This window comes from Geotrypetes seraphini, chromosome 16 (genome assembly GCF_902459505.1).
Source record: "Geotrypetes seraphini chromosome 16, aGeoSer1.1, whole genome shotgun sequence".
Lineage (NCBI taxonomy): Eukaryota > Metazoa > Chordata > Amphibia > Gymnophiona > Dermophiidae > Geotrypetes > Geotrypetes seraphini.
Window position 1 is genome coordinate 24,565,394 of NC_047099.1, and position 17,967 is coordinate 24,583,360.

Genomic DNA, 17,967 nt, shown 5'->3' on the forward strand with positions numbered 1-17,967 from the left:
CGCTGAGAAGTTTTTTTCTAAATGGCAAACTTCTTGCTGTTTTAACCTGGCGGTTGCTAGAACCACAATGATTCTTTTCGTCACGGATGGAAGGTGGCCCCTTTACAATGGCACTTTGTGCCAAAGGAGACAGGAAATCCCTGAGGCTACAATCATCGCCGCTTGCTCCTCCCCCTCAGGGCCCAGGTTAGGTACCGCCGGGGGAAGGAAGCTCACCACTATTGCAGCCATTAGAGAAAGCGAAAATGGCACCTGCGGCCAGCACTAAGGAAGAAGCAGCCGGTGCTAGAGGCATGCAAAACACCTCCTCCACCAATTCCCATGAAGGCAGTATGTGGCTGCCAGAAACAGCCCGTGACTGCTGCAGCTCTGAAGGGAAAGTCAGGGAGGCCTCCCACGGGCACTGCTTCTGCTTCACAGTCGTCTCCTGTCACAAAACAGGACTCTACAGGTAACTTTTTGAATTCTTCTAAGTAACTTAGTTCAAAAAAGCTAGTTTTCCCAGCCCAACTTTCTAAGCACATGGTACCTCCTAAGGCGCTTTCTATGCCTCAGTTACAGCCAACGGTTTCTACACAGACACAAAATTCAGTGAATACAGTAGCTAATTTTTTCTCGCTTTTACAGAATTTTATGAGGGATAGTGCTGTTTTATTGCACCAAACTCCTCCCTCTCCTTACAGCTCAGTGGAAATTCAACAGTGCCCTGTGTTAAGCAGAGTACTTCGCCTGACAAGTTGGTTCAGATAGGTTGGAGTGGGCTTCAATTGTAGTTGAAACCTAATGACAGTGCTTGGTGGACTTCTTTGGCCTATGTCCCAGAAATACCAAAAGACAATTTAATCATGAATTGATAATGAGTGTGATTGAAGGGCAGACTGGACAGACGTTATTTGCTATTTTATTAAATCCTGCATCCAGTTGTTGCTGAATGAAATACAAGACTGAGGGGGAAGCGATGCGTACTAGGGGAGTCCCTACACATGCTCAGATAGTCTAAGACTTGCTTGAGTTATGGGAGAAGCTCTGGAAGGAAGCCATTAGAATGACATAACTCCTAGGCAGTGTTCCCGCTAAGCTGCGCTGGCGTGCGCTTGCGCACAAAATATTACATCGCAGCGCACAAGTTTCTCGTCACAGCGCACGGCGTACGGCAGATGGCAGGGCGGCGAGAGGAGAATCGGGCGAGTTGGCTCATAACTTGCTGGCGCCCGATATTTTTAGCTCACAGCGAAAAAAGTTTGCTCACAACACCCGCCCGCTTAGAGGGAGCACTGCTCCTAGGTGTGCATGCCATTCTCCTGCTTGTCCATGGAGAAACTCTGCATTCAGACCAGTTAGAGAAACCTCTAAATGGGGAACATATTGAGGAGTAAACTGATGGTGAGTTGAAAGTCGCACCTTGCTAGGGAAGGTGCCTTCCAGTTCTCTCAGAAAGTTGTCGATGTGTTTCCGGCTATTCTCATCCACAGCTGCGCACAGTGACCAGATCAGGCAGAAAATGAACCAGCGCTCAATCATATGGGTATAATTATCAGTGTCTGATGGGTTGACCTATGAGAAAAGGTAAAAAGATCAGAGCATGTGAGAGTCCAACTACATCATGCCCCCCCCTCCCCCCCGGAAAGAGAAAGAATGAACACAATATAGCATCCAAGAAAGGGAAAGAATTCAGTCACAATGTAGTCCACAGAAGACAAAGCAACCACAGTTTAAAAAATATAAATGAGAGAGAACAAAGCTACAATAAGGCAGCAGTTACATAAAAAATGATATGATAGAGCAGGTCCAGCTATGAAAGAGCAACAAGGAAAGGAAACAAACTCAACTACATCAGGGTACAATACAGAACAAAAGCCAGAGCCAAGATTGGAACCCAGGTCTCCAGACTATTAACCACTAAGGGATTGATACTCATAGAGATCTAATGGTCCAGAAACGACTCTTGTCAGTTTAAATCTCCTGTTTGGGGCTAACTGCTAATTTTCAGTGGCAATTAACTGGTTAGTGTCTCTGAAAATAACCAATTAGTGCCAAACTGAAAACCTGATATTCTAGGGGGGGGGGGGGGATTTGACATTCAGCCAGTTAACTGCATAAATAGGACCTCATATAAGTTGGTCTTATCTTTATGCGGTAACCTACAACCAGTTAAGTACTGAATATTGCTTCTAACCGGCTATGCGTTAGCCCTTTTCAGAAACCTGGAAATTCAATGCTGCTTCCTGGACTTGGCCCAGCATTGACTTTCCAGGTTTTGCATTCAGCAAAATGCTGATCGCCACTGGTTGAATAGTGGGCCCTATATATTTGCTGATGCTTTTATTATTTAGTTCTTAGGATTTATCTATCACATTTTTGATGGAATTCGCTCAAGTTGTTATGCAATAAGAATAAGTCAAAAAGCACAGTTACTTACCGTAACAGGTGTTATCCAGGGACAGCAGGCAGATATTCTTGACTGATGGGTGACGGCACCGACGGAGCCCCGGTACGGACAATTTTAGAGTGATTGCACTCTAAGAACTTTTTAGAAAGTTCTAGCTCGGCCGCACCGCGCACGCGCGAGTGCCTTCCCGCCCGACAGAGGCGCGCGGTCCCTCAGTTAGTATAAGCCAGCTAAGAAGCCAACCCGGGGAGGTGGGTGGGACGCAAGAATATCTGCCTGCTGTCCCTGGATAACACCTGTTACGGTAAGTAACTGTGCTTTATCCCAGGACAAGCAGGCAGCATATTCTTGACTGATGGGTGACCTCTAAGCTAACAAAAAGAGGGATGGAGGGAAGGTTGGCCATTAAGAAAACAAATTTTGTAAAACAGATTGGCCGAAGTGACCATCCCTTCTGGAGAATGCATCCAGACAATAATGAGATGTAAAAGTGTGAACTGAGGACCAAGTAGCAGCTTTGCAGATTTCCTCAATAGGAGTGGAACGGAGGAAAGCTACAGATGCTGCCATTGCTCTGACTCTATGGGCCGTGACAGAACCTTCCAGTGTCAGTCCGGTCTGAGCATAACAGAATGAAATGCACGCTGCTAGCCAATTAGACAACGTACGTTTAGAAACAGGACGTCCCAATTTATTCGGATCAAAGGACAGAAAAAGCTGGGGAACTGATCTGTGGGGTTTCGTACGCTCCAGATAGTAAGCAAGAGCCCTTTTACAATCCAAAGTATGCAGAGCTTGTTCCCCAGAATGAGAATGAGGTTTTGGAAAGAAAACCGGTAGAACAATGGATTGGTTGAGATGAAATTCAGAAACAACCTTGGGGAGAAACTTTGGATGTGTACGCAGAACCACCTTGTCATGGTGAAAAAACCGTAAAAGGTGGATCTGCAACCAGTGCATGAAGCTCACTGACTCTCCTGGCAGAGGTAAGAGCAATAAGGAAAAGTACTTTCCAAGTGAGAAATTTGAAAGGAGAAGTAGCTAAAGGTTCAAATGGAGGTTTCATTAAAGCTGAAAGAACCACATTGAGATCCCAGATAATCGGAGGGGCTTTAAGAGGTGGTTTAACATTGAAAAGCCCACGCATGAACCTGGACACCAGGGGATGAGCTGAAAGAAGTTTTCCATGGACTGGCTCATGAAAAGCTGCAATGGCACTGAGGTGGACCCTGATGGAAGAGGACTTCAGGCCAGAGTCAGACAAAGAAAGAAGATAATCCAACAACGTCTCCACTGCTAGGGAAGTGGGATCAAGATGATGAAGAAGACACCAGGAAGAAAATCTCGTCCACTTTTGATGGTAACATTGTAGAGTGGCTGGTTTCCTGGAGGCATCCAGAATGGAACGAACGGGCTGAGACAAAAGAGTATCAGTCGAGTTCAGCCCGAGAGATACCAAGCCATCAGGTGTAGAGACTGGAGGTTGGGATGCAGAAGGGTTCCCTGCTGTTGGGTAAGCAGAGAAGGAAACAGAGGAAGAAGAAAAGGTTCCCTGGAACTGAGTTGAAGTAGAAGGGAGAACCAATGTTGCCTGGGCCACCTCGGAGCAATCAGAATCATGGTGGCTCGTTCCCTCTTGAGCTTGAACAAGGTTCTCAACATGAGAGGCAGAGGAGGGAAGGCGTACAGGAACAGATTCGACCAGTCGAGGAGAAAAGCATCTGCTGTTAGACGGTGTGGAGAGTAAAGTCTGGAGCAGAATAGGGGCAGCTGATGATTGTGAGGAGCTGCAAAGAGGTCTATCTGAGGAGTGCCCCATTGATCGAAGATAGACTGCAGAGTCACGGGATCGAGTGTCCACTCGTGAGGTTGGAGAATTCTGCTGAGTTTGTCCGCTAAGGAATTCTGTTTCCCCTGAATGTATATAGCTTTCAGGAAGAGATGGTGATCTATGGCCCAAGTCCAGATCTTCTGGGCTTCCTGGCATAAAAGGCGAGAGCCTGTCCCACCCTGTTTGTTGATGTAGTACATCGCAACCTGATTGTCTGTGCACAACAGAAGGACCTGAGGAAAGAGAAGATGTTGGAAGGCCTTGAGGGCGTAAAACATCGCTCTGAGTTCCAGGAAATTGATTTGATGCTTCCTTTCCTGGGCTGACCAAAGACCTTGAGTCTGGAACTCGTTTAAGTGAGCTCCCCATGCGTACAGAGAGGCGTCGGTGGTGATGACTAGTTGATGAGGAGGCTGATGGAACAGAAGACCTCTGGATAGATTTGAGGATACCAACCACCATTGAAGAGACTGACGAAGAGATGATGTCACAGATATGTGTCGTGAGCAAGGATCCGACGCTTGGGACCACTGGGTAGCAAGGGTCCATTGAGGAGTGCGCAGGTGAAGACGGGCATGAGGTGTGACATGAACTGTGGATGCCATGTGCCCCAAGAGTACCATCATTTGTCTTGCTGAGATGGACGGCAGAGGAAGCACCTGGTGACATAGAGACTGAAGAGTCTGGAGACGATTGGATGGTAGGAAAGCTCTCATGAGGAGTGTATCCAGGATCGCTCCAATGAATTGAAGTCTCTGAGTGGGAATGATATGAGATTTGGGTAGATTGATCTCGAATCCCAGAAGTTGTAGAAACTGGATGGTTTGGTTGGTGGCCAGAAGGACTGCTTGAGCGGAAGTGTCTTTGATCAACCAATCGTCCAGGTAAGGAAATACATGCAGGTGGTGAGAGCGTAGAAATGCCGCTACCACAATGAGACATTTGGTGAATACCCTTGGAGATGAGGCAAGACCGAAGGGCAGCACCTTGTACTGGTAATGACAATGATTGATCATGAATCGGAGATATGGTCTTGAGGTTACATTGATCGGTATGTGAGTGTAAGCCTCTTTGAGATCAAGGGAGCATAGCCAGTCGTTTTGATTTAGAAGGGGATAAAGGATGGCTAAAGAAAGCATCTTGAATTTTTCTTTTACTAGATGAATGTTGAGATCGCGAAGATCCAGGATAGGTCTGAGATCTCCTGTCTTTTTGGGAACTAGAAAGTAACGGGAGTAGAATCCCTGCCCCTTTTGATCTAGAGGAACTTCCTCTATAGCGTTCAGAAGGAGGAGGGATTGGACCTCCTGAATAAGGAGGGTCGATTGAGGACTGTTCAAAGCAGATTCTTTTGGCAGGCTTTGAGGTGGAAGAGTCTGAAAGTTGAGAGAGTAGCCGTGGCGGATGATGTTGAGGACCCATTGGTCCGATGTGATTACTTCCCACCGGCTGAGGAACAGAGAAAGTCGACCTCCTATAGGCTGAGGCAGGAGAGCAGGAATAGGGATACTGGCTATACTGTGGAGAATGAAGTCAAAAGGGCTGTGACTTCTGCTGAGGAGGTTGTTTTACAGCTTGTTGCTGCTGCTGTTGCCTGGGAGGCTGACGTTGTTGTTGCCTCTGACGCCTAGGTTGCTGAGCAGTGGTAGTCAATGGACGAGCTGTGAAGCGGCGTTGATAGGCCGATTGCTGCCTGTATGGTCTTGGCGGAGGAGGCTTCTTTTTATTTTTGAGCAGGGTATCCCAGCGCGTCTCATGAGCAGAGAGCTTTTGTGTGGTTGAGTCCATGGAATCCCCAAAGAGCTCATCCCCTAGGCATGGGGCATTGGCTAACCGATCTTGATGGTTAACATCAAGCTCGGATACCCGAAGCCAGGCCAAACGACGCATAGCTACTGACATTGCTGTTGCTCTGGATGTAAGTTCAAAGGTGTCATATATGGATCTAACCATAAACTTACGTAATTGTAGAAGAGACGACAAGCATGTGTGAAAAGCAGGATGCTTTCGTGAAGGAAGATATTTTTCGAAAGAAGCCATGGTGGTAAGGAGATGCTTTAAATAAAAAGAAAAATGAAAAGCATAATTACTAGCCCTATTTGCTAACATAGCATTTTGGTAGAGCCTCTTACCAAATTTATCCATGGCCCTTCCTTCTCTGCCAGGAGGGACAGATGCATATACACTGGCTCCTGAAGTCTTTTTAAGGGTGGATTCGACAAATAAGGATTCATGTGGAAGTTGAGGTTTGTCGAACCCAGGAATGGGAATTACCTTATATAGAGAATCCAGTTTACGTGGGGCCCCTGGGACAGTTAAAGGAGTCTCTAAATTCTTATAGAAAGTTTCCCTCAAGATGTCATGAAGGGGAAGTTTCAAAAATTCCTTTGGAGGCTGATCAAAATCAAGGGCATCCAAAAAAGCTTTAGACTTTTTGGATTCAGCCTCCAAAGGAATGGACAAGGACTCACACATCTCTTTCAAAAAACTAGAGAAAGAGGAAGTGGCCTGTTTGGAGGATGGGTCAGGGACAGCCGAATCCTCCTCCTCTGAGGAACATTCGCCTTCAGAAAGAAAGGGTTCCTCTGAGTCTCCCCACAGATCAGGGTCCCTGACATGGGAAGAATGGTCCCGAGACTCAGGTGTCGACGTTTGCATGTGTCGGGTTTTGCGCACCGACTTACCCGACCTCATCGATACCGAGTCAGGAGAAGTTATCGGTCGCACCGGTGCCGAAGTCTGCACCGATTGATGGTGAGCTCTCGGCTCCGGTGCAAGGACTGGCATCGATACCGATGAGGTTAGGTGAAGCGGTACCGAGACAGTGGAAGCGGGTAACACGGGTTCCACAATCGGTATCGATACGGGTTGATCCACAACCGGTACCGGTGGCTCGGTGCGGACTGGCACCGGAAGGTTCGGTGTCATGATAGCAGGAAGGAGTCGTTCTAATTGCTCCTTAAGCTGCACCTGAAGGATGGCCGTAATGCGGTCATCGAGGGATGGCACCGGTACCGCTTTTTTCTTCTGCGGTACCTGCGGTGCCGCTCGACGCCCCGGAGATGAGGAGCCCGATGTCGAGGGACTCACCTCTATAGGGGCGGAGCGCTTCCGCTGGCGTCTTACAGGCGGCAGGATTGGACTCACTGCACTCGAGGCCGGAAGACGTTCCAGCGGGGAAGGCTTCTTAGCCGGCTTACCTGACTGTTGAGATGCCGGTGTGGAATCACGCGGCGTCGAAGACGAGGGTGCCGACTGAATCGGTGCCGAAGCCGGAGTCGAAGGAACGGGGTCGGACATCTCGGCACCGAATAACAATCGCTGCTGAATTTGGCGATTTTTCAATGTCCGTTTTTTTAAAGTAGCACAGCGGGTGCAAGAAGAGGCCTGATGCTCAGGACCCAAACACTGTAAACACCAGTTGTGTGGGTCCGTGAGAGATATAGGCCTAGCACACCGCTGGCACTTTTTAAAACCCGGTTGAGGGGGCATGAAAGTAAAAACGGCTTCCGCCAAATCGAAGGCCGAGGCTTCGATGGTGGCAGAAGGCCCCGCCGGGGAAAACCGAAAACTGAAGAATAAAAATGAAAGTTTTTTTTTTTTTTTTTTTTTAAAAGGAAAGAAAGAAAAAAGGCAATTTAAGCCAAAACGTTTACGCGAGCGGGAAGGCAAGTTAGGAGAAAATTTCAACAGCCGTTGAAAACGCGTCTTCTTAGCTCCGCGGAAACTAAGAAACTGAGGGACCGCGCGCCTCTGTCGGGCGGGAAGGCACTCGCGCGTGCGCGGTGCGGCCGAGCTAGAACTTTCTAAAAAGTTCTTAGAGTGCAATCACTCTAAAATTGTCCGTACCGGGGCTCCGTCGGTGCCGTCGCCCATCAGTCAAGAATATGCTGCCTGCTTGTCCTGGGATAACACCATTTACTCCATTTTATTGGAATATACACCATAAATAATAAAGAGGGGGATGGGGGTTATTTTATTGTGTATAATATAATAATGGAGATGGGGGTGGGGTATGGGTTATATATATACCTTTTGTTGTTATTCTTATCAGATATACAAGTGATGGTTTCATATATATGTATGGTTTAATTTGTGCACTTGTTGAGAGATTAAAAATGAATAAGTCAAAACAAAGTCAATAGACAATTACAACAGTAAAAATATTAAAATAATAATTCAGGGTATGGCATAATATGCTACATTACAATGTCAACACAACATGCAATAAATAACAGACAGAATAAGATGTAAGCAAGGATGGAACACAATAGATAGATAGATCAAAAAGAGTGAGAAAATAAGGAGACTAAAAAAATTGTATGTCAGATGAGAAAGGTGCATGAATTTTATGGAGTGGAGGAGTGGCCTAGTGGTTAGAGCAGCTGCCTCAGCACCCTGAGGTTGTGAGTTTGATTCCCATTACACTTCCCCCTCCCTATTCGCGGTTTCGACACTCGTGATTTCACATATTCGTGATTTTTTTGGGGGGGGAAACCCCCCCCCCATAGTTTCAGACGTTCCCGCCTCCCTCCAGCCTCCCTCCCGGCATCCCGGCCTTACCTGGTGGTCTAGCGGGCTTTTGGGGCAGGAGCAATCTTCCTACGCTCCTGCCCTATGTAGATCGCCAATAGGAAATGGCTGCTGTGAGCTCCCGTCATAGTCTCGAGAGATTACGGGAACTCACGGCAGTCATTTCCTATTGGCGATCTGCACGGGGCAGGAGCATAGGAAGATCGCTCCTGCCCGAAAGCCTGATAGACCACCAGGTAAGGCCAGGATGCCGGGGGAAGGTGGGGATGGGTAAGAGCCGGACGAGAAGTAATTTGTGGTTTTTCTCAATTCGCGGTCTGGCTCTGCCCCTATCCTCCGCGAATACCGAGGGAGAAGTGTACAGTTCCTTGTGACTCTGGGCAAATCACTTAATACATCATTGTTCCTGTAAACCACTTTGATTGTACAAACCAAAGAGAAAAAGTAGTACATCCAAGTTCTATATCCATCTCACTAGGTAGGAGTGGTTTTTTTTTTTTTGGTTTTTTTTAATGTGTTTGAAATAGCAAGACACATCTTACCCCATTCTCTGGTGTTGCAAGGGATGCGTACAGCTTGCAGAGGGACCTGATCCCATTATACTCTGCGATAGAAACAAGCTCCTTGCAGTGGTCCTTCTTGAAATTCAGTATTTTAGGGATGAATTTATCAAACATGCGCTGGAGAATCTCCACCTCTCCCTGTAAAAAGCCACAGAAGAAGACAATCAGTAAGAGAAGCAAAGATCAGAAATGGAATATCTAAGAGTAGAGGAGGGAGAGAGATAGATAGACAGACATAGAGAGATAGAGGTGCTAGGGAAGGGAGGGAGGCATGAATATAGATAGAGACCAGAGATTCCTATAGTTAGACAAAGAAAAAGAGACTGAAATCACATACAGTGCAAAGCCTCCTTATTTTCTGTGATAACTGAGGCATGGATACAATAAGAACTGTGTTAGAATGCTGTGCTTAGCTTCGGTGTATAGAATTTTTTTTTAAATTAAACTTTATTCATTTTTAAAACTTATAAGCGTTTTAGCAAATAAAAACATTTTTAACTTAGATACAACACTTAATATTCTGCAATAATCCAGTTTAGAAGTTATCTCCCCCCTCCCCCTATTCCATAACAATCTTTCAACACAGAGAAACATAATAATTTCCATCCCCATAATCCTTACAATTACACAAAGACCAAAATCTACCCCTCCCCCCACCCCTAACCTTGGACATGCATAAGTAAAGGGACAAAAGGAATTTATTCATTACAATAATTTGTTAAAGGCTCCCAAACCACAGCTTGCTCAGCATACTCTTTTCTTGCTGGATTTGGGTTATGGGTTGGGATTCATGGTGAGGGTTCGGGTTGGGGTGGGGGTTTGGGCTTAGGAGTGGGGGGGGGATTGGGGGGATTCTTTGGGGGGGGGAAAAATTGTTTGGTTGTACATTTGGTGATCTCGACCTTGTTGTGCTGTATTGTGTATTTACTGATAGTGCACCAATAAAACATGATTTATACTAAAGGCTCCCAAACATCCTGAAATTTTCTTAAATACCCCTGCTGTGTAGCTATTACCCTTTCCATTTTATATATATGACGTAAAGAATTCCACCAGGAACTATAATTCAATCTGTTCCAATTCTTCGTAATCTGTTGTATGGCAACCCTTATCATAATAAGTAGAAGTTTATTATTACTAGAAGATATTTGGCTCTTAGCCCTCATTGACATGCCAAATAGTACAGTATCATACGATAATGCCACCAGATTTTCTAATAAACAATTTATTTGACCCCATATTGATTTCCAAAAAGCCATAATCAATGGACAATAGAATAGTAAATGATCTAAAGTCCCTGCTTCGAAATGACAATGCCAACATCTATTAGACTTAGAGCTGTCCAACTTTTGTAAACGAACTGGGGTCCAGAATGCTCTATGTAATAGAAAAAACCAAGTTTGTCTCATAGATGTAGACACTGTACATCTCATCCTCCAAGTCCAAATTCGTGGCCATTGAGATGCAGTAATTTGATGCTTAATCTCAATGCTCCAAATGACCCTAAGACCAGTTTTTGGTTTCTTATTTATAAATCCAGATATCAATTTGTACCACTGAGCAGCCTGGTGTTCCAGGAAATCTGCCTGGAAGCACAAGAATGGCAAACTATACTGATTACTAACCTATGCACTAAAGCCTATGCACTAAAAAAATGTTGACTCCTGATGCAGTAAACAAATGGCATGCAAATTACCACAGCATTAAAAAGTGTGTGCTGTCAGAAAAAAAGAGCCATTCACTGCAATGTGAGCAAATTTCTCCCTTTCTGTCAGTGCAGGGAGGAAAACAGATTCACGAACAGGCCAGATTCCCCAACACACATCCCCTGGTCAGGCGTGGCCTAGTGGTAGACCTTCTTGCTCAGCACCCTGAGGTTGTGGGATTGAATCCAAGCGCTGCATCTTCTGACCCTGGGCAAGTCATTTAATCCTCCATTAGCCACCACTTTGAATGTGTAACCACAAAAAGGCGGTATACAAGCCCAATTTCCTTCCCTTACCCTCATTCTACAAAAATGCTATGGTGGCCCTTCAAGGGAAGAAGAGCGACAGGGTGCCACGGGACTAAAGCAAAGCCCACATTGAACTTCATTATCAGCCTTGTTGCTGTGCTGGGCAGACCAGATTGTTGATGTAGACAGTGGTGAGGAGTAAGATCAGGGTAGAGGCAATGAGGGAGAAGAGAAGGACCTTTCCCCAACCCCATCCTTCTACTTTTGGGTGCCCAAAGTGGAAATCCACTCTATGGAAACATAAAAGACATGCTAATTTCTGTGTTCTGATTGGTTTATGGACGTAAAGCCACATGCTCTGTCTTTGTGGCTTATGTCTGCTGCTCTGCAGTCAGAATACCTTTGGACGATGATCCATCCATGACTGGACTATGGGCTTCCAGCCCAGACTAGTGTAGTCCATGTAAACCATTCCACAACGGGACACAGTGGCAGGAGAAGCAACTGCAAGATCCTCAACCTCAAAGAGCAAAGACACCTAAGGGGAAGAAATAAGGCTTAGAGGATATCACATTGCAGCAAGAAATGTTGGTTACAAGTGGGTCGCCTCAGCCTTGATATACCAGGGCAGATTAACATACAGTTGGCAAATATAGAGTATCAAGTCTAGAGCTTAGGGGTCAACAATGATGCACAATAAACTTTGAAATCCCAGATTCATGCAGTTGTGAAATCCTCTTTCTTTAAGATCCTTCAGTTGAATAGGTTGAAGCCTATGAGTTAGTCCAATACAGGATTTCAGAGCAGGAATGCATTTTTTCTATCTAAATTAGATAGTTCTAATGCACTATCCTTGGGCCTTCTGACTTCTAGCATTAAATCTTTTATTACTGTTTATATGCACAAGGATTTCTTATTTTCAACATATTACTCCAATGTGAAGTGCTTCCAGCAGAGAAGATGATTGTTTTCAAAATTTGACTTTCGCTACATAAAGCCTTGAGCCAAAGCGTACCATACAATTTGATGACTATTTTGAAGGTATATAAATCAGGCAGATTTTTGCATTCCAAGAGTGCTATGTACTCATATTTGACAATTCCAGCTCTTAGAAAGCTCCATTTTGAAGAGACATTTTCTACTGCCAGTCTAAGGAAATGGAATTGCATTCTAGTACAGCTTATACCAGTGGTTTCAAACCCTTTGCAGGGCCACATTTTGGATTTGTAGGTACTTGGAGGGCTGCAGAAAAAATAGTTAATGTCTTATTAAAGAAATGACAATTTTGCATGAGGTAAAACTCTTTTTAGTTTATAAATCTTCCTTCCCCTCCCCCCACCGAAGGCTTGCATGTTCCCCCCTTCTTTGCAGCATCCTCCAGCTTCCCCCCTGGCCTCCTGATCTTAGTTTCAGCTAATACTGAAGCCTGCAGAGAGGATTGCCGGTGCTGTAGCGTTCCTTGCAGGCTGCCATCGGCCTCCACAGCATGTTCCCTCTGCCGCAGTCCCGCCCCTCCTCTGATGTCAGGGGCAGGATCGCAGAGGGAACGTGCTGCTGAGGACAACGGCAGCCTGCAAGGATCACAACAGCATCGGCGATCCTCTCTGCAGGCTGCGGTAATTATCTGAAGGTAAGAGCAGGAGGCCAGGGGAAGCCGGAGGACGCTGCAAAGAGTGGGCAGCACTAGTACAGACCGCGGGCTGCAAAATAGTACCTGGCGGGCCGCATGTGGCCCTGGGCCACGAGTTTGAGACCACTGGCTTAGACTGATAACTGCTATATTTGTGAATAAGAAAGCTTTTAAATACTTTTGGAGACTAGGTAATTTCAGTGATATGGAGTGCGATGAATCTGAGGATGGGAGTAGAGAGGTTTTATGTTGTCTAGCCAGAATTTTGTTTATATTTCATTTAATATTAATTTTTAGTTTTTATTAGGTTTTTATGTTTAACTATGATTGTTATTTTGTATTTCGATTTGAATAACTTGGCTAGATATATCTACAGTTTTATGAATGTCTTTTGTAGCTGCCTTGAGAAAAGCAGAATATAAATAGACAAACAATACACGCGTCAGTCTATATTCAAAGTGAGTTAAATGGGCAGAAGCTATACTGCTTAAGTGGTGATATTCAGTGGTACTTAACTGGACTGTGCTATTGAACATCACCACAGACTGTCCAACAAAAAAGCGGGCAGGTCACAGATGATACAAGGAACGGCACTGGGGAGGAACTGGCAGTTGCTGGCTATATTCAGTACTGGCATCCACATAGCTAAACGGATGAATTAACCTGCTTAGCTATGTAGGCCCCAGCAACGAATGTCTTCCAGGACCCATATAACTGGGTTTTCAATTCCAAATCTCACTGATCCCTCTCCGTCCTACCCCCTTCCCCCAGCCTGAAAGAATCATCAGCTCCCCCCCCCCCCCCACACCAAACAGCCCCTCTGGGCCTATCTGATGGTCTAAGTGGAGGCAAGAACAAAGCCCCCTCTCTCTTATCCCTTACAGCTGCAGTGGAAAATAACTGCCACAGTCTTTTGTGGCAGCCTCACGGTACTACACAAGTACCACAAACTGCTGCAAGAGGGGGAGAGTGGATTGCAGTAGTTAAAACTACAGACTCAGCACCTGGAGGTTGTGAGTTCAAATCCATGCTGCTCCGTGTGACCCTGGGAAAGTCACTTAATCATCTCATTGGCCCAGATACATTAGATATATTGTGAGCCCGAAAGGACAGATGGGGGAAAAATGTTTGAGTACCTGAATAAATTCATGTAAACTGTTCTGAGCTCCCCTGGGAGAACAGTGTAGAACAGGGTTGCTCAAGTCTGATCCTTGAGATCTACTGGCAGACCAGGTTTTCAGGATATCCACAATGAACATGCATGAGAGAGATTTGCCTGCACTGCCTTCTTGGTATGCAAATCTCTCTCATGCACGTTCATTGTGGATATCCTGAAAACCTGGCCTGCCAGTAGATCTCGAGGACCGGACTTGGGCAGCCCTGGTATAGAAAATTGAATAAATAGGAGGCTGTAAGGGGCATGAAGGAGAAGGCTTCACTCCTGCCCCCAACATCCCTACAAAGACCAACAGGAAGTACAGATAGGCTGGGACGGGGGAGGGAAGGAAGCTGTTGATCTTGCAGGCTGGGGATAGGTGGTAGGAAAGATAGAGATCTAGGAGATTTGGAATTGAAAACCCAGTTATGTGGGTCCCAGCTGATATTCAGCTGGGAACCTCATAACTCTTATGTGGATCCTAACTGAAGCTCCAGTGGGCAGCCCAACCACATTCAACCCCCAATATTCATTGCCAGTGCTCAGACAAGGCCCAGCACTGAATACTGGGAGCTAATCTGGCCAACAATGGTTAGCATTTAAAGTAACACTGACTGCTACTGCCTGAATGCTGGCTGGATTAAGTCTAATAACTCCAAATGAATGGCAGAGGGACTTCTCACAGTTCCATGAAGATCTGCTTCTTAAGAGAATCCCACCAAAGTAGAAAAGAAATCCATTCCCCATTGCTAAAAGTCTGAGATGCTCTGGCAATGAGACATGTTCACCTGCACTAATAAAGAAATCTACTCAATTACAGAGGGACTGGAAATGCACTCACGTTCACCTACACATTGACATGAAAATCTGTTTCAGAGTAGTAAGAGACCCATCTCACCTGCTCTGGCATGGAGATTCTCTCTCCGTTAATGAGAGTCAGAACTTTGTTGTCATCCATTACAGAATTCATGCTTTCAATCCACAGTGTATCCACAGGCCCATCAAATAGGATCCACTTCTCATCCATCTTTTCATCTGAGAGTCACGAAAAAAAGGAGCTGTCACTTAATGCATCTGTTCCACTCTCTTGCTCAACAAGCACAGTACCTGCACAAGTGGCCCTATTTTGAGAGGAGATGTAAGTCTGAATGTATACATTGCACTGGCTCGTCTGGGAATAGTAAGTAGCCTATGCAAACATTCAGCTTTGCATCTCCCCTCAATTAATTTGTAGGGTCTTAGTCAGCCCTCATGATCATCATGCAAAAATCCTATAAAAATGTAGGTTAGAATAGAGTAGGTGCTGATGGGTCTTTCAGTTTGTGTGGCTGTCAGGACGTATTCTTTGTTTTGTCTGTGGCTGTTCTTTGCTGCCCCCCGAAGCTGCTTTCCCTAAGTAATAGCCTAGTTTTGCCTAATGGCTGGGCTGGCCCTGGTTCTTGCTTGCCTTGGGCAAGGTTCCAGCCAACCAACTGAGGACACTGAGACCTCCCTACAACAAAGAGTTCTCAAAAAGAAAAGTATTCACAGAACATGTGTTTAAAAAAACCCACAGAAATCCTATAGTGTCTCGTTAACTTCCACCACTGATCAGTCCGAGACATAGATCTAATAAATTAAAAGGTTGATTAAAAAGAAAGAATAATAGGTAGGTAAAATAAATTTGATTTCATAACTTGTTTACAGAAACAAACCATATGCCTTTCATTGATCAGTTCTGAGATACTGACAGTCTCCCAGGCTTTTGTTCAATGCTGATGCAACAAGGTAAGCAAAGCAAGAGTGACAGAGAGGTGCTATCATTTGAAGGGTACCAGGTAGGAATAGAGCCCCCTGCCATTTCTAACTTGTTTACCATAGTGGTTTTTCATAAGCATCACTGTTGATTTTTTTTTTTAATTCTTTATTCATTTTTATAACTTACAATAAGTGTATAAGCAAATAAAAACATTTTAAACTTAACTACAACTATCAGATTTCTTAGCACATTGGAAGTAGATATATAGGGATGGGTTGGGATCTCTGTATACTTTCTGGAAATAGGAATTGGGAAAAAGGGGAGGGATTTATCATTTATGATTTGATGTATTGATTGTAGTTACAAATGTCACGTAATAATTAATTGTATTATGTATGATTTAATTGCTGTAAGAATGAAAAATTAATAAATAAAAATTAAAAAAAAACCAAAAACTTAACTACAACACTTAATAATCTGCAAAAAAATCAATTTAGAATTTATTTCTCCCTCCCCCTTAATCAATAATAATCTTTGAACACATAAAAACATATTATAGTCCCCATCCTTACATTCCTTACATTTATACCTACCCACCCCCTCCTTAGATATGCATATTTAAGGGGAAAATAGTATTCATTCGTTACAATACTTTGTTATAGGCTCCCAAACATCCTGAAATTTTCTTAAATACCCCTGCTGTGTAGCTATTACCCTTTCCATTTTATATATACGACACAAAGAATTCCACCAGAAACTATAATTAAGTCTATTCCAATTCTTCACTGTTTTGTGGTCAAGCTATTCAGATTTTTCCTGATGTCTCTAGATCAACCCCTCCAAAGGAAGAAACTGTTCTTCAGTTTAAGGCAAGGGTTTTGGAAGTAGGAGCATCATTTTTTCTTAAATTACCATGCAAATTCTTGATTGACTATGGAAATAACCATGATGTTTTCTAGATGTCTAAGGAAGAATTATCTCTAAAATGATAAAAAATGTAGGTGGTTTTTTTAAATAAAATTCTTTATTGATCTTTAAAACTTACATTAAGGGGTCCTTTTATCAAGCCTTGCTAACCCCCGCAGCTGGCTAAAAAACTAACGCCTGCTCAATGCAAGCGTTAGCGGCTAGCGCGGCAGGCGGTTTAACATGCGGTATTACGCGCGTTAAACCCCTACCGCAGCTTGATAAAAGGACCTCTAAGTGTAACAGCATATAACATCATTTCATACTTAAATACATCACTTAATAACCTAACAAAATTTAATTTGGATTTCATATCTTCCCCCTCCCTTATATTCAAATTGCACTCATAAGAAAACCAAAATACCTCCCCCCCACCTACGATGTGCAAAGTTTTTTTTAAAATTTTTTTTATTTTTATTTATAGATTTTTGCATTCCTACAACAATTGAATTGTACATATTATATTCAACTAGTCTTATAGCCCGTTACATTAACGGGTGCTAGAATATATGTGTGTGTGTCTGTCTTTATTTCTTTCTCTCTCTCTCCTTAGCCGCTTTCTGTATTTCTGTCTTTCTTTCTCCTTGGCTGTCCACTACCATCCCGCACCCCTCCTGACCCGACTCCCGCTGTCTTTCTTTCTGCCTGTTTCTGTCCCTGGCCCCCTTTGTCTGTTTGTCTTTCTGTATATGTCCCTGGCCCTGTGTCTTTCTTGTTTTCTTTCTGTCTCCCTTCCTCCCTCTGTCTGTCTGTCAAAAGCAGCATTCCCTCCCCCTCTATTTCCCTCCCCCCACACCAGTTCCCTGTGCACCTGCACCTGTGTCTTTCTTCTTGTCTTTCTGTCTCCCTTCCTCCCTCTGTCTGTGCAAAGCAGCATTCCCTCCCCCCTTCTATTTCCCTCCCCCCACACCAGTTCCCTGTACAGCAGCATTAGCGTTTCCTCTACCCTCTTTCCCTTCCCACAGTGGCGACTACAAACGCGGGTCCGAGTCATTTGCCGCCGCCCCCCCCCCTTCCGTTCCTGCGGGCCCGACTGGCGATTTAAGCAGCGTGTGCATCAGTGTTCACACGCTGCTTCGGATCCTTCTACTGCCCTGATTTATTCAGGCACGTCCGGAGCAAATCAGGGCAGTAGAAGGGCCCGAAGCAGCGTGTGAAGACTGATGCATACGCTGCTTAAATCACCAGTCGTGCCTGCGGGAACGGA

The 17,967-nt window shown here is 44.8% G+C and overlaps 1 protein-coding gene across 1 annotated transcript in view; it reads right to left on the reverse strand.

Moving 5' to 3' along the window:
* The window catches only part of DNAH2 (dynein axonemal heavy chain 2), a 511,463-nt gene that overhangs the window by 228,425 nt on the left and 265,071 nt on the right, over positions 1 to 17,967 (reverse strand). The window contains 4 exon segments of the mRNA XM_033923769.1: positions 1,402 to 1,554; positions 9,296 to 9,454; positions 11,671 to 11,808; positions 14,955 to 15,091. Coding sequence (XP_033779660.1) covers positions 1,402 to 1,554; positions 9,296 to 9,454; positions 11,671 to 11,808; positions 14,955 to 15,091 — 587 coding nt within the window.